This window comes from Rattus norvegicus, chromosome 2, assembly GCF_021556685.1.
Source record: "Rattus norvegicus strain SHRSP/BbbUtx chromosome 2, alternate assembly SHRSP_T2T, whole genome shotgun sequence".
NCBI lineage: Eukaryota > Metazoa > Chordata > Mammalia > Rodentia > Muridae > Rattus > Rattus norvegicus.
In genome coordinates this window covers 57976585-57999684 of record NC_141535.1, presented here as the reverse complement: position 1 = coordinate 57999684, position 23100 = coordinate 57976585, and the positions used below count along the sequence as shown (strand labels likewise).

Below are 23100 nucleotides of genomic sequence, written 5' to 3'. Positions count from 1 at the left end.
GAGAGAGAGAGAGAGAGAGAGAGAAAGAAAAATTAATTTTACTGGCAGTCAAAGCAATACCAGACGGCAAGCCTCAAGAAAATGGGCAGTAGTTATAAAAGCTATTTCACCGTACACAAATTTTAAAATAGTGGTTGAACTAGATAGCAATGCTTAGCAAATACAGTGTTAGTTACTCTCTTACTGGAATAACTATAGCACTTACCTTTATTCAGAAAATAAATCACAAAGAAGCTGAGGAGAAAATATAGAAGCTTCTAGAATCCAGTAGACACAGAGTGGGGTCTAGACTGGCTCTGGGGTGAGGGACCCCTTGAGTGTTCAGCATGGCCATGTGGAGAGAAGAAGGCAGGAGTCTGGGAAGGACCAGGGGACAACTAGCTCTTGCTCTCTCCATTCAAAGTGAGCAGACGAAGCATCCAAACCTGGAAGAGCTAAGCATCTGCTTTCCAGGACTCCTGCATCCCAGACCCAAACACTGGGCTCGAGGGACTCTCCAGGGGTGATGTGGAGAATGCAGAGGGGCTGGCGTGGCCAAGCCATGAGGTGGGATGAGCAGTGTGGCCAGAGGCATTTTCCAGAGACCATGGGAGACTGGGTGGGTGGGTGGGGGGTGTGCACACCCTGGGAAGTGAGAGCAAGCACTGTGGCTATGGGAGGTTCACTTGCCTGTTCTCCTAGAACTGGGCCTAAGATAAGTGAGGATGGAGGTGAGGTGGGGGGGACCAGAGTAGAGGGCAGCCCAACATGCCAAGAAAAACAGGAGTCTCCCACGAGGACAGGAGACAAGAATGACTTCTTCAATTAATCTATACTTAAGAGTTTGGTTTAGAAAAAAAAGAACAGCACTGGGTACAAATGAGGGGCCATTAGACAGACGCCCTGCTCTGACCCCTGCTTCCCTGCACCGCCACACCATCCATTGCTTCGCTTCAAGCTGTGCTGAGGTCTGGGTGTATCCAGTCTTTGAAACAAACCTGCTACATTCCTGCCTCACAATTCTCCGTGGGCACTGCCTAGGACGGATGAACAAACCAGGTCAGTACCAAGAAATAAGAAACCACTTCAACACAGCGCTGAGAGACACTCGGAAGACCTAACAAGACTTTTCCTTTCTGTCACAGTGCACTTGTAAAGAGTTCTTTCCATACTGAAGAAGCCACTGGAAGAGGAGAGGGAAATAGTCATTTTTTTTTTTAAAGATTTATTCATTTATTATATATATGTATACTGTAGCTGTCTTCAGATACACCAGAAGAGGGTATCAGATCTCTTTACAGATGGTTGTGAGCCACCATGTGGTTGCTGGGAATCGAACTCAGGACCTCTGGAAGAGTAGTCGGGTACTCTTAACCGCTGAGCCATCTCTCCAGCCCCCGAAATAGTCATTTAAAGCCCCTGCTCTCCAGCTCTGGGAAGGGGAAAGGTTAGCAGGTGGGAGTGGGAATAAGTGAAGGTCATCCTCAGATAAAGATGTTATATATGCCTGTGTACAAATAACCAGTTAAATCACTAGTTTGTACACTGAATGAAGACTAATAAAGTCTGTGAAAAGCTGAGAAGGAACGTGGTAAGTCATCGACTGGCAACCTGCACAATTTAGAGGAAAACACAAGAAATTTCAAATTTCATGTGGATTTTTGTTTTTTGAGAACCCCTATTAAAAATCTAATTTAGTTTTTAGAAAGGCTTTTATTATTATTATCATCATTAATGAATTTCTATGCTGGGCTTGGAGACTGGAAAATCAGGAGTTCAATGTTATCCAGGCAAATTCTAGGTCAATTTGGATTATATAGACCTAAACAAAAACAAAAACAAAAACAACCCCCTCCAAACAAAACACAAACAGAAGGGAAAAATTCACCACAAAGCTGTCAATTAAAACACATATCTTCGGGGGTTGGGGATTTAGCTCAGTGGTAGAGCGCTTGCCTAGGAAGCGCAAGGCCCTGGGTTCGGTCCCCAGCTCCGGAAAAAAAAGAACCAAAAAAACCAAAAAAAACCCACATATCTTCTTTTGCTGCCCAACAGGCTGCACAACTAGAATGACAACAAAACCTCTTACTACTGAAAAGAAACTTTTAAACAGTCTTTGACCAAACATTTAAGTACTTCTTCCTAAGAGTACTGTTGGCACCCAGAGCTTTTCATACTCTGTGTCAAAATAAATGGATACAGTCATTTTTACCTACCACACACTCTAGGCTTCAAATCAATCCTGAGGACATCTGGGCAGTAGAGGCAGGAGACTGCCTATTCAAGTCCAGCCTGGTTATCTAGTGTATTCAAGGCTAGCCTGAATCACATAACAAAATCTTGTCTCAAAACAAATTAAAAAAAAAAAAATACTACTGGCTGCATCTTTCATTGGGCAGCAGACTTTCAAGGACTTGGTTCCCTATTTGCATATTATGCAAATAGAATGGGAGGAGCAGGAGACTCCTCCCATCAGGAAATCGGGGACCACTGGGTTTCTGCTTCCCTGCTCTCCCAAGCACTCACCATTTGGGATTTCCATACTGGCTATTTTTGAAGGTGGAGATGAACCGGCAGAATTTCTTGCCACCACACTGATGATGTAGTCATTTTTATTAACCTTTATCTCTGCTTTGTGTTGTGGATCGAGGATCTCGGAAAGGGACTGTGTCTCCTCGCTTGATGAACAGGACACATTGTAGGAAAGTATTTTTCCATTAGCTTCATTGATGGGTAAAGGCTATGAAAAACAGAGAAGCAAATTCTGTCACTAAACTCAAGGAAAGTTCTGAGGCCCACGGCTGAGTTCACATTAAATGGGGACAGCAGGATATGAAGCCGTCAGTGCAGGGTGAGACTCAGATTCTATAATCCTGACACAAGGTTAAGCAGAAATGGGAGGAAATACTTTAGAGTTAAAAGCTTGTTGTTAAGTATTGAAAACACACAAAATTTGAAACATTAAGTAATACAAAACAATGTTTATTTTATTTTCCAAAAGCAAAAATGTAAGACACGTGGCCTAAAGGAGTAAACTACTGAGCAAAAGCAGCAGTGTGGGGAGAAACATGATGTTAGGAGATGGTAAACTTAGCCAGACTGGGGAGCCTCAGCTCCTTGTACACATTTCATATATCACTTATCAGTATTGCTAAATAAGCAAGTAAAATCGGAAATACTCACCAAATCCAAGCTACTGTTCGTACATTAAGCACTTGGGCAAAATAAAAATTTTAAGCATCCCAGAAAACAATAGATATTTACCTTCCAGTAGATGATTAAGTTTTTCCCATCAGAACTCCACTCTCGCCAAGTATCTGGTCCCTTTGAAGGAGCTAGGAAAGAGAATCCTAAGTTAGACTTTGAAGATGCAAACTGCACGGCAGGGGACAGTATCGGTGACCTAAATGGAGGTGCTTGAAATATGGGTATCTGGAATTCCCCATAAAAGGTGGCTTCCACTTGGAAAGTGCTTCAGCAGGGAAATGCTAAAGTGAAGCTGGCCTTTCAGCATCTACAGAGCACAGGGGCCCAGAGATCAGGTAAAATGACCCTGAGGGCCAGGCAGCTGTCCCTCCCTGTCATCCATCCCTTCTCCCCACTCCTCATCAGCCAGGGCACCATGGCTTCACTTACTGGCTTCAGTGGTTAAATATCGCTTTTCATTACTCCACTTGCTCCATTTCCAGAAAGTTTCGGAAGAACAACGAACCCGGAAAGTATAGATAGTATATGGGTTTAGTTTGTCCACAGCAACATGGTAGGTTGAATCCTCAGCTCCTCTCATTGTGACATTCCGCTGTTGGAAAACAAGTAAATATACATGGGCTCTTATGCGTATGAATATGTGATATGCCATACAGTCTGGGGTATAAAACTTGTGACACAAATCAACTGAGTGCCGTACTTAATGCTTGCAATTACAACAGCAGAGTTCATCGTGTTTAAGTCGTATGAACTAATACGCTAAGAGAGTTAGGCTTCGTAGTGAATGAAGATGAGTATAAGACCACGCTTGGGTACAGTTAAGGAAAAGGCTTTTATTATAGAGATGAGGGAGAGAAGAGCTAGAGGCATCTGGAAGAGTCCAGACTGAACATGGCCAGCAGAATAGGCCGAGCTATAGACGGGGTATGAGTGGAGCAAGAGAGGGAGAGAAGACAGGGGGAGCAAAGAGAGTAAAAAGCCTGTAGCCAAAATGGCTGAGTTACACAGGAATCAGAGAAGCTTGGGGAAGGGACAGACGGGAAGGGAAGGTAGGGGTGGGTGAGGTGTAGAAATTTAGAGTAGGGGTAGAGTATGCCAGCCAGGAACACAATAGCAGGTACTTGGAGTACAGTCAGAGGGAACCTAGAGGCTAGCATAAACCTTGATATGCTAATAGGAACCGAAAGTATAGGTTAATGGGAGAGCCCTATGTCCCTTCTTGCCAGAAATCAGGAGAATGACTGAGCAAGTGAGGACTATCTTACTATCTTAAGTCCCTGAGAGAATGCCGGCTTTCGTCTAAAAGCCAGACTTCAGGAAAAGGAGGACTTACACATAGCAGTAGTCAATAAAATATTGGTATGCTTTTAAATCTGATTATTAGATCTAAATGATTACAGTCAGTTAAATTATACAGATGTTATTATTTTGATAATTGGTGAATAGCGAGTGACCATTAAACTTTAACATGATTTGGTAATTAGAGACGAGCTTGAAGATTAAGTGTGTTATTGCAAGGATACTGGGAATCATCCTGAGGGCAGTGGCATGGTTTGCGCATGCGTCACCTAAGGCCTCTGGTATGTGCTGAATGTGTAGTAAATAGACCAAAATAACTTAATCCATCTAAATAAAGTTAAAATGAATCAGTTTTACACAAATCTGAGGGTGAATGTGCCAGGAGAGCCTCTGAGCACCCAGCTGCTCGTTGCAAAGTGGCTTCTCAGGTCAAACTGTGCCCTTCTGAATGCTTTCACAGACACCAGTGAGTTTCCAAATTAACGTTCAACTACAGTACCATTTACTTCAGGGTTACCACAAATTACAGAAGGGTACAGTATAAGTCAATCTGATTATTTAAAATGTATTAAAAAGTCCTGTTTTGACTTATAATTGCCTATTTCAGCTTGCTTCCACTGATGCACTTAATAATTTAAAATTCCCTCCTACTCTCTTGCGCCAGTTAGTCAAAGCCTACAGTAAAAGACACTTTTTCATTCACAAACTTAACGAGCACTACATACATGCAGCTATTACACACCTACATACATGCAGCTATTACACACCAGGCCTGAGAACATTCTGAACAGTGACAGTTCAATTTATACTCTTTACTGTCTAGTAACAAATGCCCAAACATAAATTACAATGATGCCATTTCTTTGCAATTGTAAGGTCTTTCTTGGCTTGGTGACTCTGTAATAAATGTTTGGATGGTTTATATTTATATACATATATACGTGTGTATGTGCATAAACACACACACATATTTGCTTATTTTTGAAACTGGGTGTTTTATTCAGAATAACCAAAAAGAAAGCTATGGGAGCATTTTACTTACCACTTCTTTCTTGGAATTAGCTTTACAAATTTCAATCTGACATACAAGATTAATCTTTGTAAAATTTCCTGGCAAGTACCAAGAAAGTGTAACGACTGTTGAATTGACGTCCTTCACTTTCAATGAAATAGGAACATGAAGAGCAACTGTGAACAGAATTACAAAGATTAATGCCTTTAAACGTTGAAGAACGAGAAAGGTCTCTCTAGTAAGATAAACTAGAAGCAAAGTATATGTGTATATGGTGGGGTAGAGAGGAGCAGGGAGGTATTATTAATGACAAAAGCCAATACAGTCTGGGTGGACCTTTTTGTTACTGTTGACATATCATACCGTGATCTTAAAGAACCAACTGTGCTCAAGGTTCTTGACCTTGTGTTGAGGATGGTAAGAGGTGGTAAAATCAAGGTACCTTTAAGAGGTTTGTAGTGCACACTGGGAATGACAGATAAAGAGTAACTGACAGCCATATGTACTAGGTGTGTGTGTGTGTGTGTGTGTGTGTGTGTGTGTGTGTGTGTGTGTGTAAATGATGCTGACTACTACAGGAATTCAGTGTGGCTCGGGAGGGGGAGTCTTACAATGGCTGTAGACTCTGAGGTTCAAAGGAAGAGCCATGTACATAGGAACGGAGGGAAAGACTCAGGTCAGACAAACACAAACAAAACCTTCAGCTCCGGTGTCACTTCTGACTCTGGGATGAAAAAGAAATGAGGACAACAGGACGGGGTGACAGGATAAAAAGTAGGGGCTGGAGATGGCTCAGAGCACTTCATACTCTTTCAGCCAACCTGATGTGAGTTCCCAATGCCCACACAAGGCAGCTCAAAGCTACAGGGATTGGGCCCCTCCTTCTGGCCTCTGCAGGTACCTACATAAGGGGCACACTTAGCACATACATACCCACATAAAATAATATAAAATGAAAATTCCGTTTATAAAGTGATGGAAAAAGAACGAAGCAGTAGTACCCTCTACTGTCCACTTGTCGGACTGGGGACAAAGGCCTGGCTTGTTGTACCCATGAGGTCTCAAGGAGGTGTCAGAGCCTAGCATGGAGTTAGTACATTGGGCTGATGGAAGGACAACCACAAAAAGACTACGCGTGTCTTATTTCTATTCTGAGCTGTTACATATTCTCCAAAAGAAAAAAATATCAGAGATCTGGCACACTAAGAAACGGACGATTTAGATGTCCTTCAAGGATACCATCCTAAAAAATGCCAGCCTAGAATGGTTACACCGTGTGGTTTCATTTATAATATACTCCAAATGACAAAATGGGGGTGAAGGACAGATAGAGCTGGTGCAATCTGACAGAGACAGAGACAGTGGTGGGATTCATCTGTGTAAAGGTTCAGGTGACGGCCATCACAGCTAAGATATATACCGCTCTGACAGAACAAAGGAACTTCTCTGTTGTCCCTTCCACATGTTTAAACATTCTAGTGAGTACATGCGACACGGAGCAGGCCACCCCTCTAGATTACTGGCCTGGTGAACAACATTCGCCAGGGTCACTGTCCTGGTTTTGGTGTCATCGCTGAGGAAAGACTGAGTTGTGAGTCATTATTTTTGCAATGACTTGTGAGTCAGTAAGGTGTTTTAAAATGAATGTTTTCAAGAACTGGGCAGGAAAAAAAAAGTTCAGAAATCAAGAATGAGTAGACAAAGCCATATATCTGGATGAATCAAATTTTTAACTCAACTAAAAAAAAAAAAAGGTCAGATTTGAGATAATTCATTTTAATTCTTTAAAACAAAACTATAAATAAATATACTAATCAATTAAAAAATTGAAAAAAAAAACTCCAAAGAAAATAAACAGTAACCACTAATCCGTACAGTCACTTCTCAGGCGTGCCACGGCGTGCCACGCGTTATTCTTACTATGGTTATTGACAGGTGTGGGCTGGTAACAGCGGCCCGCTCACCTCTTTCAGTTGCGTTGATGACTATCGCTGATTCTGTCTGGCCCAGTGGATTGCGAGCAGTCAGGGTGAAGTTATGAATTTCTTGGTCAGGAGCCATTTTCAAGGTTAACCAATAGGTTTCATTTGCAAGTTCTTCAAACCTGTGGAACACTGCCGATTTTCCTGAAATGCTGTCAGTTAGCAAAGAAGAATTTCAAGATAGTAAGATGTAAATATTGTGGGGGGAAAAAAGAAGAGATTTCTACTGATCTTTCTTTATAAAAGTCTGTTCTTCGTTAAAGGCTGATTGTAATAAAACTGTGCGTGACATGTGGCCCGCCTGGGCCAACTATCTGGGGCTCTTCCTTTTAGGCATTGGAGAGAGGAGGCACAGAAGTAGAGATGCATGCAGGTCAATTGCAGCTATTACAGTATTTACAGTACCCATACTCCCCTGTGTCACTCAAATGGGCCCTTCCAAAGTTTTTGCCACCAGCACTCTTTCCTGGTTAACATTACCTTTCAAATAAGGTGTATTCTGTGTTGCGTGGGCCCACCAGTCCCGTTATCCTTCCTGGATTCCAGCTACATATAATCTCTTTCAAGTCATGTGTCTCACAGCTCAGTTTCTGAGGAACATCGGGTGGATCTAGTAGGAGAAAGAAAGACAAAGGGGTGATTTCTGTCTTCTCCCAATCTACAGTTTTACGATTGAGTGAGATCTTGCATAACTCCCGTAAAACAATTTGCTGTTTACACATCTCTGCACTTTGGAATAGTGCAGAAATTATCACTGTTTCTGCAAGATGTGTTTGTTACAGTTTGCACTGCATTCGAAACAGTGTATTACGTAAGGCACTCTGGGTTCTCAACTCAGCCTCTGTGCAAAATTCCCAACAGCAATTCGGGAGATGAACCTAATTGCTTTTTCCTTAAACTTGACTTCCAAGTCTTCTAAGTTAAACCCTCAGAATCTACAGTTTGAAATTGCTACCATGTCCCATCCATTTGCACAGTGTGGCTGAGAAAGAAGTATCAGGATGCTTAAAGTCATACAGTCACTCACAGGAAACATTCGCTCTAGCGTTACTTTTGGGCAGAGGGTAAAGGTCAATTTCTGGGGAGGGCGGTGTAAAAACATTAAAATGGTATCTAAAGCCATTACAGTCTGGCACCTGATTATACAATCATGTATAACCAAACACATAGAGGTGGTGATCTAGCCTAAAGTAATATTTATACAAATATTTTTCATTTTCCCTTTTTAAAAAAAATTATTTATTTTATGTGAGTACACTGTTGCTTTCCTCAGTCAAGCACACCAGAAGAGGGCATCAGATCCCATTAACGATGGTTGTGAGCCACCGTGTGGTTGCTGGGAATTGAACTCAGGACCTCTGGAAGAGCAATCAGTGCTCTTAACCACTGAACCATCTCTCCAGCCCTTTCATTCTCTATAAAAGTTAAAAACAATTTATCTGCCTGTTAAAATATCCTGTAGAAATAATACTATTTCTGAGGGAACTGAATTTTTCCAATAGGACCTAGATGTCAACCAAAATGCAAACTGTTCTATAAGCTCCCAAGAGATCCCAGTCACAGTTTACTCAGTTTAAGTTTTTTTATTTGTTAATATTGGATGTGTGCACGGCATGTGGTTGGGGGGGGGGTGTACCACAGAGCGCATGTGGAGGTCAGAGGACAATTAAGCGGAGTTCCCTCCCCTTCTGTCTTATGTGAGTTCCGAGGGTCACACTGAAGCCGTGGGACAGTGGGGCAGAGATTTCCCAGGCTCCTCTAATGGCATTTTCCCTGACACTGAGGATGATGAGTGAATGTTTTGATGGCAGTTTTACAATTAGACAATTAATTAAACATTGACATGTTTATTTTTAAAGTTATTGTAAACCTAAGGCAAAATTATCTACCACTTTTATTACACTCTTATTACACTCTTATTACATGCTGAAACTTGGAATACATTTATAGTGATGATTATTTTAGAATATACACATTAATTTAAGTTCAATTCATAAGAATGAATTGAAAAGGAACAGGAGTGTAATGAGAGGAAAAAAAGAGGACAATGTTTGGAATGTAATGGTTTGCTTTTCAAAGAAGTTAACTTAGAGAAGAATTCAACTGGAATTGGTAAGTCTTGATTCAGATCATCTGTTTTTAATACACCAGTAAACATAAGATATAATTTTTTTTTAAAAAGCTAGTAAGTGGTGCCGTGGTGACACACACCTTTAATCCTACCATCTAGCAAAAGAAGACTGACTTCTGTGAGTTTGAGGCCAGTCTGGCCAACCAGAGCTACATAGTGAGACCCTGTCTCCGGAAACCAAAACCAAACGGACATCAGAAAACACCAAGTTGCTAGGAATAAATTCAACCAAAGACACTCAAGACCTTGTATTGCTACAATAGTTACTAAGTGGTTCTGCAAGACTCGTAAGAATAAAAGTCTTGCATTGATCTACATTTGAGTCTGAATGTGTTCAGGTCAGGGAAAACAATTTTAAAGGTCTTTTTTTTTTCTTTTAAGGGAAAGCAAAATAGAACAACAACAAAAACAAAATACCAATCTTAATCTGTACTTTAAACTAAAACTTGTTCTGGAGGTTTCTGACTTGCTCTCTCTGTCGGTAAAGGCTACTATGGCACTGCCCTGAGCTGATGAACACCAAGCCATATTCCCACCTTCCAATGTTGCATGCAAAGGTTAAGTTATGACTTTAAGAGGCTTATTCCAGGGGGGTTGGGGATTTAGCTCAGTGGTAGAGCACTTGCCTAGCAAGCACAAGGCCCTGGGTTTGGTCCCCAGCTCCGAAAAAAAAGAATAAAAAAAAAAAGAAGAAGAAGAAAAAGAGGTTTATTCCAGTGCCATGATGATTAAAAGGTTGTCTGAAATAACAGAGATGGAAGGCATACATCTATAGTGTGTACTCTCATGTTTTAACTTTTCTTTGTTGGGAGACAGTGTCTAATGTAGACCAGGTGAGCCTGAAACTGGCTGAGGAGGAGGGCGAGCTTGAAGTCCTGAGCCTTCTGCTTGTACAGTGGAGAGGAGAGGGTCGTATGACAAGCCTGTGTGTCTGCCACTGCCTAACCCCATTTAGCCAGTCCTAGGAAATGACCCCAAGGCCAGTGGTCTCCCCACTGGGTTACTTTACAGCACCATTGTCTCATTTTTAAAAAGTTTTTGTTTTTCGTGTGTGTGTGTGGGGGGGGTTATATTAAAATTGTATTAGTTTTTGTTTTATGTATAGCAGTGCTTTGTTTGAATATATGCTACATGTGTGCCTGGTGCCCGTAGGTGTCAGAAGACGGCATTAGATCCCCGGAACCTGAGTTACAGATGGTTGTGAGCCACCACGTGCATGCTGGGAAGGGATCTGAATCCTCTGGAAGAGCTGCAAATATTGTGAATCCTGGGACCCTCTCCAGCCCTCCTTTTACATTTGTAAGTGGGTGTGTCACTTCGTTGTCACCTCTGAAGTGACTTCACTACATTCCTGCTGCCTCTCATGTCAGGCTCCCTTTCACTTGGAAAACTGTTACAAAGAATTCCCCCACATCCCGTGAGGAAGAAAAGGCAATCTGAAAAACTTAAACCTGATCCTAAGCTGTCTGTGCTTTGGGTTCCAAAAGGAAATGCTGCCAAGACAAAAGGAGGACCAGGCTGATAGGCAGCCAACTCTCTCAGGTCTTGGAGACATCCTGGTTCTTCACTCAGTGTCCTAAAGGGATAAAATCCCTAAAACAGAAGAAACATCACAACATCCGCTCAAACCGCCACACCCACCTTTATTCCTGAGTCCCAGAGACCAACCTCAGAACCTATACGTTCTCAGCTCAGGATACAACGGTATCATCGTTGCAGGTAGCCCCATCGGGAAGTAGAAAGTTCAATGTCAAAACTAAAAGCCCTAAACACGTAATTACCTACAGATTATGTACGAGCAGCCCAATACCACAACTTCTAGACCTATTTTAGGACACAGGAGTGAGCAGTCACCTCCGGGAGGGAGGACACCCACACTACAGGCAGAATGCGTGAAGAATGAGACTTCTCACCCCGTGTCTTCCACTGCCCTCAAATATGCTACTTCAAACTGGATAACCGATACAGTGTGCAATGTTTAAGCAAATATTAAAATAAAATATTAATTTAAAATTTCAATATTAAAACAAATGCGTATGAAATCATTCCTAAGCAATGTCCAACTAGGAAATTCTCTGTACACTGAGGACTTCGAATCAATCCTGAGGTTAAGAATTTAAACTCAACTAAATCCTAGTTGCTAGGTGTCTCAACCATATTATGAAACTTAGGACTGGTATAGGAACAGGTATGAAAGAAATAAGTTCCGGGCTCCTATGCAGACTTTGGAGACTTTGTATAGTATTTTTACTAAACAAGGAAATAGAGAATCGGCTTACAGAGAAGAAATTAAGGTTGGAAAGGGACAACGTGGGTGAGAGGAACCATCTGACATACTTACAGCCTGCGAAGACGACCGTTCCATACACATCATCGACTGTGCTGAAAATCACATTTGAGCCGCTGTTTTCAGAAACAGGTATGTTCAGGATGTGGATGGCGACAGTCTCCCCATAAAGATGGATAAGAGGGCGGAACGTATTTCCAATCTGTCCTGAAAGCACCTTCGTTGTACTTATACAACAAATTGTCATGTTTGAGCCTGCAAGTACCACTTTGTCTTGAGGAAAAACGTTAGTCTCGGTATTACGCGTCCCTAGAAAGGAACAAGAGGAATCACAAACACTTCAGACATCTTTTACACACCTGTCTCCTGACAGCATCCTTCTTATCTCCTGAGAGGATTTTTATATTCACTTATTTACTTACTTAATTTCTTTCTATTTCTTTTTGTATGAGTGTATGAGATACATGAACGTGCCTGTTTACGTGTATGGAACTAAAGGTTGACGTGGAGTGTCTTTCCCGACGTCTCTCCACTCTACATTTTGAGATGGGGACTCTCGCTGAACCTGGATCTCACTAATGTAGCTAGACTGGACAGAAGTCGAAGCTCTGTTATCTACCCACCCTAGAGACTTAGGGTTGTGGACGTTACCATACCCAGCTCTGAGGGAGGGGCCGAGGATCCAAACTTGGGGCCACAGAAACTGCTTGAGTGGAGGGCACTTTTCCAACAGAGCTCCTCACTTTTGTAATTTTTAAACAAGGTGTTACCCCGTAACCCAGAATGGCTTGGATTTCACCATGGAGCCAAGGCTGGCCTAAAGCTCTCAGTAATCCTGTCCTGCTGCATGCTGGGATTACAGGCATAAACCACCACATAGGAGAACTTAAAATAGTTGAGTGTCTACAAAACACACTGTGGATGTTGTGAACTAACGCAGACCCAAATGCTAAGCACAACACTCAGGTTTTAAAGGAGCAGGGCACAAATAAGAAGCAAACTGGTGGCCTTATTTACTTATGCAGGGACAGAACCAGATCACAGGCCGTCGCCGAAGGTCACGGGTTAATTTTTAAGGGTTTATAGACACATGCAGAGGATGCACACAGTATCACTCAATAAGTTTCTTTTGAAACTCTCCCGTGTTCTTAGAGCAGGTGTACTTTTCATCAGCAAACTAGTGGGGAGCACTCCACACCCTGACTCACAGCTGCTGCTTTAATCGAACCCTTGCAGGTCAAGGTCATGCACCCCAGCTCTGCTCCTAACAGCTGGTGTTTACAGTGACCTCTGGTCCCCTTTGTCCCTCACTCTTCCCTGACATCTCGCTTCTATGTCCACCATTCTACTAAAGGGACTCACCGGGCCCATGTTTGATCCAAGGGCCCCTTTGATTTACCGCCCAAGTACCTCTTCAAACTCCTTCCTCTCTTGGGTTCCACCATATGGAACTTTCCCTCTCAGTCCTCAGGCCACTGGCCCTCTGTCAGTATTTCTACAGACAGGAGATGTTCCAAGGGGAAGCTTCCATGTGTCCTGATTCCCTCTCCCAAAGACACATTGGCCTTCATTCACCATTTGAGCACTTCCCATCGCATACATCTTTGTGACCCAAAGGGATGTCTCCAGCTACACCCATAACTCTGGATGCCAGACTGCCTCAAGCTCAGAGTATTAAGGATGAAACTGTCATTTCCTAACCAACCGGTTCCTGTATTTTGCATCTCTGTGGACGGCCTACCCCTCAGCCAACCCAAGTAACAGACACTGTTGGGAGACACAAGCACCCCAACCCCAAGTCTGATTCTGCAGCTCCCCTCTCGTTCCTCCCTCCCTCCCTAAACTCAGCTTCCCGGGTTATATTTACAATGTCTTGCTCAACTGCCCCACAGTCTCCTTATTTATTCAGCTGCTTCCGGCCCTTCCTTATCTGATGTTGCTCCACGGACTGTCCACCTGTAATGATCGCTGGTTTCTGGACTTCATTTTATTGACCCTGAAGACCCAGGGCCCCTGCTGACTCTGCCAGAATTTTTTTTTTTTTTTTGGTTCTTTTTTTCAGAGCTGGGGACCAAACCCAGGGCCTTGCGCTTCCTAGGTAAGCGCTCTACCACTGAGCTAAATCCCCAGCCCCGACTCTGCCAGAATTTTACATCTCCCTGTTAGAGGAGTTGTATTTAATAGACACGTGGTTTTCAGCACAGCCTTCTGGAGTAGGTCTCAGCTTTCTTTAACCCACAGTTCTGGGGTGAGCACTTTTGGAAGACAGCTACCCACCCGGATTCAAAGAACCAAGGGCACATCTGAACCCTTACTCTTAAGCAAACTAAGCCATGTGAAACAAGGGTCTGTGTAGGTGAGCTTACAGGAAATGTTCTTCAGCGGGCTCCACTCACTCCACTCTTTGTACCCAGAGAAACGAGGGTAGTCAATGTGCCATCTAATGCTCACAGAGTGAGTGGCACACTGCAAGGGCAGCTCTGAGGTCCAGTTCCAGTGGTGAACTTTATCTTTACCACTCAGCACTGTGTTGAGTGACACCTAAAAAACAAACACAAAATTATGCTCCCAAATAACGCTAAGGTTCTGCCTTTCTCCAGGATAAATTGACAGAAAGGCCTCACGGAGCAGCCATGGGGTACGGTGAATGAATGGTCTGTACCACTGCACAACGGTCTGTTTCTACATAGTGTAACAAGGAAGTTAGACCAACACAACCATTACCCGATTATATGCCCTTGTCGACAACTGGTCCTACGGGATTCCCCTCTGTTCCCTTTCAGGAGTTGATACTCGTCAAAACGGTCAATAAAGCAACTAAGAAAATACACTGCTGTAGAAATGATTTCCATACTCTCATGGAGGGAAAAAAAAACCACGAGATCTACTATATTAAAAAAAAGTAAAGTTAAAGAGGGAGTGGACAAAAAGAAGACAGAGCAAGGGCGGATGGGAAAAATAAGACAGTCTGAAAACCAGTGGTCCAGTTTCTCAAGAAGAAATGTTCTAAGAAAAAAAAGGGGGGGTGTGGAGAATCAAAGAAATTGAACAAGTTCTGGGGGTGACAGATTAGACTCTGATGAGCCACTCCGTGTTTAGCAGTATGGATGAAGCTAAAACCCACAATTAAGGAACATGGAGCACCCCCTTCAAAACCTTGATGAAACTGTCCAACATGTAAACTACATCTAGTTAAACCAGCAACTCTGCCATAGACATGCTGTGCCTTGCTCCCAATGCTAGCCTTTCGTGCTTCCAAAAATAAGAGAGGAAGCTTCTAACTGTCCTCGTCAAGCTTCTGATAGTTAAAGTTAGGCTCTCTCAGCAGTGTACCGCTCTGCCATCCACGTCTATAGAGAAGGGTCAGCCTCGGGGCCACAGAGAGAGTTACACACAACGGTAAACAGAAAAAAACAAACAAACAAACAAAAAATACCTGATACGTTGGAACATTTTGAGGAGATTCATTTGGCCCAGAGAGGAATTAGTATTGAACTAATTAAATGCAAAGATGAAACTTAGTAAGGCCTAAGAAGCTCCATTAAAAAAAGAGGAGGTTGAAGCTGGTATTGTGCTAGTTCAACTACATTTAAAGAAGGTAAGAAATTGGGAGGGGAATGAAGAGGGGAAGGGAGCAGGGAGCCGGAGGATAGTGAGTTAGGAAAGAAGAAAAAGCCTCCCATCTTCCACTGCGGGAGTTAATAAAACACTGCTGGGGACTATAAAGGAACAACTGTGGCGTGAGCCTGCCACTGCCTGGGGAATGGAGTTACAGAACAGGAGTGAGCTGAAGGAGTTAACAGAGCTGCTGCAGTCCTATCACTGGGAGGGCTGAGACCAGATTGCTGCACTACAGTGAGGCCTTGTCTCCAGACACAGTGCAAGCTTGTTCCCAAGGAGCGACAAGTGGGAGCTAGAGGGCCACTTCAGGACAGCTCAGGGGCTCCCTGTGTCCACCTTCAGCTGTGAGAGCATTTCCCATGGCTCTGCACCTTAAATGCAACACTACTGCCTAGCATCCCTCTTGTCCCAGGATCCACATGGCCCCTGTCCAACTTCTCACACCTGCTCCTCATGTCTTAGAACAGTGGGAAGTAATGTGAGTTACAGAAACCCATGGGGACTGAGTAGGGAGAGGGAGAGACATACTGTATATGCCAATGCCACTCCAGACTGCTAAGTTAAAGCTTACTGGTATCTCAATTATTGTTTTATTATTATTACTATGGTTAAACATGTTTCAAATACTCATCTTATGTACAGTAATGGACAAAGAAAAATAACAGGTTGGATAAAACAAACTTTTATTTAATTTATATAAAGGTATGCTTAAACGAAAGGCTGGGCAGTTACTATATCCAAGTAGGAGAATTAGGGAATAGCTCTCCCCTTAATTTCTTAAATCTTGCTTTATTGTTTCGAGTCATTTTTTTATTTTATTGCTAATTATTCTGTCATTGTCTGTGTGTGTGTGTGTGTGTGTGTGTGTGTGTGTGTGTGTGTGTGTGAGAGAGAGAGAGAGAGAGCGCACACATGCCACAGTACACAGAGAGGTCGGAGGAGAACTTTCAGAACTCCATTCTCTCCTCCCACCAGGATTCCAGGATCAAACTCAGGCAGTCAGGCTTGAATGGCCACCCCATCAGCCTGTGAGTGAGTGATCTTTAAGTTAATCATAGAGTTCTTAAAGAACCCCTAAGGATGGGCTGGAGAGATGGCTCACTGGTTAAGAGCACGGACTGCTCTTCCAGAGGACCTGAGTTCAAATCCCAGCAACTACATGCTGGCTCACAACCATCTGTAATGATGCCCTCTTTTGGTGTGTCTGAAGACAGCTACAGTGTACTTATATATAATAAATAAATCTTAAAAAAAAAAAAAACCAAAAAACCAAAAACAAAACAAACAAACAAACAAAAAAACCCTAAGGACACACAATCTATTTCTTCCATAATCCCAACACTCAGCGATGCTACCTTGAAAGCTTTAAGAGCTGTGTGATTTCGTTGTACCACAGGGAAATGTATTTTTTTTACCCAAACTTACTAGTGCTACGGGCTCCGTCCTCGGATTCTGCAGAACCTTAACCTCCCAGGTGGCATTGGAGGGGTAAGGGAGAGCAGACCCTTTGTCATTCCACTTCAGTTGTAATGTGGAGGTCGAGAAGTCAGCAGACAAACTCAAGATCTCAGGGGTATCCGGAACTAAAGCTTAAAACAGGAAAGAAAGTAAAGGCGTGTAGTTAAATAAGTATTTTCCACAGTGTGCTCCAATTTATCAGTAATTCTAAACTCCATACATAAATAATGTGGCCTGCAAACAAGCCCTTGTGGGGGGAAAACTTGTCACTGGGAAAACACACAAACAAACAAAAAAGGAACAGATCGGGGTTTTTATTTGTACAGGCAGCTCCCGGTAATTAAAGGGACAAACTTGAGAAAACTGTCAGCTGCTCATTTCAAATACATGACACATTTCCTACTGCAGGCAGCGGCAGCGTTCCCACAATAACAGTGTCACCTGGCTGGGGACCTGAAAGGAAGCAGCAGAAGAGCTTGCTTAGGGTGGCAGCGGCGGTGGCAGCGGCGGTGGCGGCGGCGGCGGCGGCGGCGGCGGCGGTGGCCTGAGCCTAAGAAAAGGATAGCATCCGGGAAAGGGCTTATGTGCTTTCACAGAGCGCCTGTGTCTTCCGGCAGCAGAGCCCCTCATATGAGGGGACGCCACCCACTTAAGGAATTCAAAGAGCTGCTCCAAGCTGTGGGTGTCATTAAACGACAGAGACTGTTCTAATGATTTTGGTACTGAGTGAGAAGCCAAAGGCTAACTCTGAAGGGTGGGAGAGAAGAGGCCTACAAAGGCTGGTTCAGCAGGGTATGCAGGAGGTTGAGAAGCAGCAAGTGCCAAAGAAAGTCCAAGTAAGACGGAGTCCGGGCAGAGGAAAGGAGAGCACAGAGAGGAGCCGAGGCTGTGGTCCTTTTGGTTACTTTGCTATTGCTGTGTTGAAACACCATGGACAAGGCAACGCATAGAAGGAAGGACTTGCCCCGGCCTTACCGCAGGAGGTTGGGACAGCTGTGGCTCTCACACTGAATTGTAGACCGTAAGAGAGAAACCTTGCTTGAGAATTCGGGCGTGTGTGGAGAGAAGCTGGAACCTGACATGGGATGGCAGGAGGGGAGATGTTTATGTTTGCTGGTGTCCCTGCCCACGACACATGGTCAGAGCCTCGGTGGGAAACAGGGCACACGTGTGACCTTGCAGGTGCCAGTGGCAGAAACAGACACAGCCGTTCCCGCAAGATTCTTCCTCAAATGATAGGCGCGTGAGGATAAGTTAGAGGAAATCCAAAGGTGTGCCCTCTCTTTTCTTTCTTCTATTTATTTCTTAAGGAATTCCAGGGCCATTAAAATAAAGTCATGGTAAGTGAGAAACTTCGAGAGTAAATCAATGTTCGGGGGTAAGTCAGCTGACTGTCAAATACACACAGAATAGCCATTATCACCTGTTAGTCTTGGAACCTAAAAATAATTTGTAAAGTTTGGTTTTAATAAAATTTACTGAACACAGTGTTTTTATACTAGATTTAATAGTAAGAGTTGTACATGACCTGGAATGTGTGGATTTAAAGTCTGAGCTACAGAGCCGAGTCAGTTACAAGTCAACTATATGAGGGCACGGAGCACGCATGCGTCACAGAGAACCCTGAAGTGGTAGCTGCGTGCGAAAGCAAGGATAAGTGAGAAACACAAAGTAGACCTGGTGCCTGGAGAGAGCTGGTTCAGGTGCCAGCACAACCAGGGCAGAGCCAGCAGCAGTCAAGGCTGGGATTCATGACATCAAAGCGCAGTGAGTTAAACATGATGACACAGGCACTCTGCAGCAATGCTTAACCCAATAGGAAGGCCTCCCTCCTACAACTAACACTGGAGCCTTTTGATCAGCCATAGAGCCCCACTAGTGCAGGAGCTCTCTAAAACACACATATGAATGGAATTCAAAGGAATGGAGTCACCATATAAAGGGGGGAGACAATGCCCCAACTAGACATATTGTGCCAACAAGTAACACCTCCAATACTAAAAATTGGCTTATATCTTATTGAGTCATTGCCAAAGAAGTCACATATCACCACCACCACCACCAGCAAACATCCCAGATGATTGCCAACTCTGCAGTTTTTCTCTATAACTTAATGGTAAGGCCCTATCTGCTAAAGACATGACGTCCTTGTGCCATTGAACATGGGGAAACTGAGTTGTACCCAACTAGCACCTTCCTCCCCACTGACTAGCATTTATGCTACTGCAGGAGACGTTTGCACACTACTGGAGGAGAAAAGTTATCGTAAATTTCCAAATACAAGCCCTGTGACTTACCAGCAACCTACCTGTATGGTAGACTGGTGCAGTAGGGCATGAATCTAACCAACCCTATTTTGATTGGATTTTTAAGGCCTATCCCATGAGAGGGAACCCATATGTGACATTCTAGAGTAGCCACTAACCTGAGACTAGTAGGCCGTGGGCCCTAGGGGAAACCTGCTGCTACTGTTCTACTAAAGGATCACAGCAGTGAGATGACTCCTAACGATGTATTGCTATACCCACAGACCACAGCGCTGCTTGATTGATACTCATCAGGAAGCTCATTCTTGCAGTAGACAGTACTTAATACAGACACCCACAACTGGACAACGTTCACAGAGTGAGACAGTTTAGAGCACTCAGTCATAAATGGGATGTCTAAACCCTCCCAACAAGGACTGTGGATCTGTGAAAAAGAAGAGGTGAGAAGACCGTAAGAACCAGGGGTGGTGGTGCCCTGACTTGAAGGGAACATGTCCTTCAGACACACCTGACTTATGTGAACTCAGAGGCTGTGGCAGCAAGCACAGGACCTGTACAGGTTCAAAGCAGACAAAATCCCAGCACTGAGAAGGTGAAGTGGACACAAAGTTCCACCTTAACCAAGAAACCATTTGCAATTGATGAAATCGGAAATGGGTGTCCTTCAGTAGAGTGTCACTGGGCGTATCAACTATACCCCAGGGCAGGCCCCAAGCCCGGGAGCAGCTGTCTAAAACAAAATGAACTCCATGGGGTTTTTTGTGCGTGCTTTTTTGGTTTTTGTTTTTTTGTTTTTTTCTTGATTTTCTTTTTCTTTATTTTTTCCAGTTTGTTTTAATTTTAGGGTTTTTTTTTTTTTTTTTTTTTTTTTTTTTTTGTTGGTTCACATGAACTGACTAAGTAGGGAACTGGGGATCTGGGAGAATTTAGGAGAGAGAAAAGATGTGATCAAAATACACTGTATGATTTTATCATTGGATTTACTTTTAAATAAAACGTTTATATATATATATATATATACACATATATATATGGAACATGAAAGAAAGAAAGAAAGAAAGAAAGAAAGAAAGAAAGAAAGAAAGAAAGAAAGAAAAAGAAAGAAAGACAAGATACTCCCTTCCCTAAGAAATCCATGTAATTTACTCTTTAGCAGGTGGGTCATCATCCCTATCTTCACTGAGAGACAAGGAAGGCCATGATTACAAATGAAAGTATCTAAAAGACAAAAACCCACTTGTCTTTTCCTTCTCTTTGTAATGGCAAAGCAAGCTGCCCAGGGGGGCCGTGAACTGCCATCTTTTGGACTAAAAGGACTAAAATGTACATCCGGGAACAGTTTTAACCTGCTCTTTAGAAGCTCAGAACTTTCCAGATAGAAAGGAATTTGCAATGACAAAATGGCTCAGCTAGCACCCCACCCCCACCCGTGTGCAGGGCAGAAGACAAGCTGTGGGATCTATTCTCTCCTTCCACCTATGTGTGAGCTCTGGGGACTGAACACCACCACCACCACCACCACCACCACCACCCCAGCAATCAGGAAAGACTGTCTGACATAGATCTTTTCAATACATACACTCCACGGAAGTGGACAAATCAGAGTTAACTATATCTTCTTCCCCCTGCCAAACAGTCTTACACAGCTCACCACGTTACCATGACGCCAACCTCTCAATGGTGAAAAGCTCACAGACCTCTTTGCTGCAATGAGAGAAACCTGTGAAATTCAAGTTCTAAGCCTGTCTGCCGGAGTTGCCTCTGTTTGTCCTCTACACTAGTGGCCAGTCAGTGTCCTAGGTGTTCATGTAGGAGACCCTTGCCAATTGCCTGTACACAGTACAAAACACAAGGTCCCTGTCCCTTCCCTCACAGAACACACTTCCTATGACGAAGACACATAGTAAGCACCGAACTACACAATGGACGGACTATGAATTCAACTGAGGGAACTTGCCACGAAGGACTACAGCACTCGCAAGTGTGAGTGGACAGTGGGCCAGGATCACCGCTGGGGCGGTCAGTGACTACTCCTAGAACAAAGTACACCCAAGAAATGCTACGTGCAGGCATCGAGGCTAAGGGAGCTAGGATAGCGACAGAGAGAGGGAAGGACCTCCACTTCTTCTACTTTGACTGGAAGATACATTTGTTCCCTTCCCCAGCAAGGATGCAGAGTGAACGGCAGCAGTAACATAATTCAACGAATCACAGCGACCCAGCACCACAGCATCAACGGTGACTTTGTTCACTTAAGATTAATTTCCAGCCGGTGTGTGTCACCACACCGCTGAGCCCGATCCTCTGGGCCTGAGGCTGGAAATCACAAGTTCAAGGCTAGCCTGAGCTACATGGCAAGCTCCTGTGTCCGGAGGGAAAAAAGCAAAAGCGGATGATGATAATGAATAGAACAGAGCTTTCTTTTAAATACTTACAAACATCTTTTTCATTCAGTGTGAATTTACTCTGAAAGCCGTTTTGGTAATTTATTGTTACTTCGTGATCACCGGGTGAAAGAGCTGGGATCTTAACGTTTGTTGTCTCTAGTCGATGGCAGGAATGGGGCCTGTAATGAAGAAAGGGGGCTTTAAACGGCAGATAAAAACAGTGCCACGCTCACAAAAGCCTGGTAAACATTAGAAGCGCTAAGGAAAATGCCCTACGCTTCTGTGTAATGTTGGCTCGTATGTACTGTATGCAACAAGCAAGCAGTAACATGAGGAAGAGTTAACTGGCCCGCCAGAACGCACAGAGCAAGCAGGCGTGGCTCAGAGGAACCTCGAGGTTCGCACGCTGTTCAAATCCTACCTCAACCTCGCCAGTTCCCTTTAGCACAGAATATGAAGGGCACATCACCTAGTGCCTCATAGTGGAAGCAGGGCTCATCAGAGGCCATAGTGGAAGTGAAACTGGCCCTGTGCACACACCCTCTCTTCTTACCCACTGGGCTCACAGTTAACTTCAACAAGGCCTTATCCATTCGGATGTGGAAGACTTCCGACCCCTTCTGAGTCTCACAGACAACCGCTGTTTTTCCTCTCTGGTTTCACCGCCCTTTGAATCTCTATGGGGCACACTCACATTCACAATGTTTTTTACTAATAAGAACTTTCAGGTCTCCTGCATCTCTCATCCAGCACGGGGCACAGCCCTCTCTCTTCATTGCTTAGGACTTTGGACTTGATGCCCTGGGCTTACTTCTTATAACCGGAGACCATTAGAATTCTCCAAATCACACTGGTTCATTAGTTTATCCTGGGTACAAGGTCTCACTCTCTTCCTGCGCGGGTGTCTTCTAACATATTCCATGGTTTCTGCTCCTTTCTAAGTCACTTTACACCTCGGCCAGCAAGCCACCCACAGTGCTGCTGGGATCTGTTGTGAGCCACTGGTGAGCAGGACCTAACTTTCTCCCCAGTGTACCACAGCCAGCATTCATTTACCCAAAGTTCCAGATCTCCTCCCTAGGACTCAAGATAAGACCATCCTCTGTCCCTTGGAAAACAAGGAGTGGCCATGTGACAGTATGTGGCCAGAAAAATCTGAAGCAAATTCAGTTACCCACTCAATGAAGAAAGTTCTAAAAGCCAACACAGGCTATGTCCTTTTTTGTCCCCTTCCAATGACCTCATAATAAGAAGAGGTTCAAGGTGAAAATCACAGCTGACACCAGAACTTGAGCAGAAAACAGCCCTTCATTCTCATAAGCAAAACATAAAGGTTTGAAGGCTCTTTCTGCAATGTACTCTAACGTGTCTTAACGGACACGCCATCCTGGTGTCTGCATCAGTGCTTGGTAAATGTCCAAAGGGGGATGTCTGGCTCTGCTTAAACATGTTTCCATTTATGTCAGGACC

The 23100-nt window shown here is 43.7% G+C and overlaps 1 protein-coding gene across 2 annotated transcripts in view; it reads right to left on the bottom strand.

Annotated features, from left to right (window-relative positions):
* Lifr (LIF receptor subunit alpha) overlaps positions 1-23100 on the bottom strand; it is a 66981-nt gene that overhangs the window by 16421 nt on the left and 27460 nt on the right. For both annotated transcript variants that reach the window (NM_001439418.1, NM_031048.2), the window contains 10 exon segments: positions 2506-2719; positions 3244-3314; positions 3616-3778; positions 5528-5673; positions 7462-7631; positions 7960-8089; positions 11952-12206; positions 14264-14438; positions 16944-17107; positions 21679-21809. In NM_001439418.1, coding sequence (NP_001426347.1) covers positions 2506-2719; positions 3244-3314; positions 3616-3778; positions 5528-5673; positions 7462-7631; positions 7960-8089; positions 11952-12206; positions 14264-14438; positions 16944-17107; positions 21679-21809 — 1619 coding nt within the window.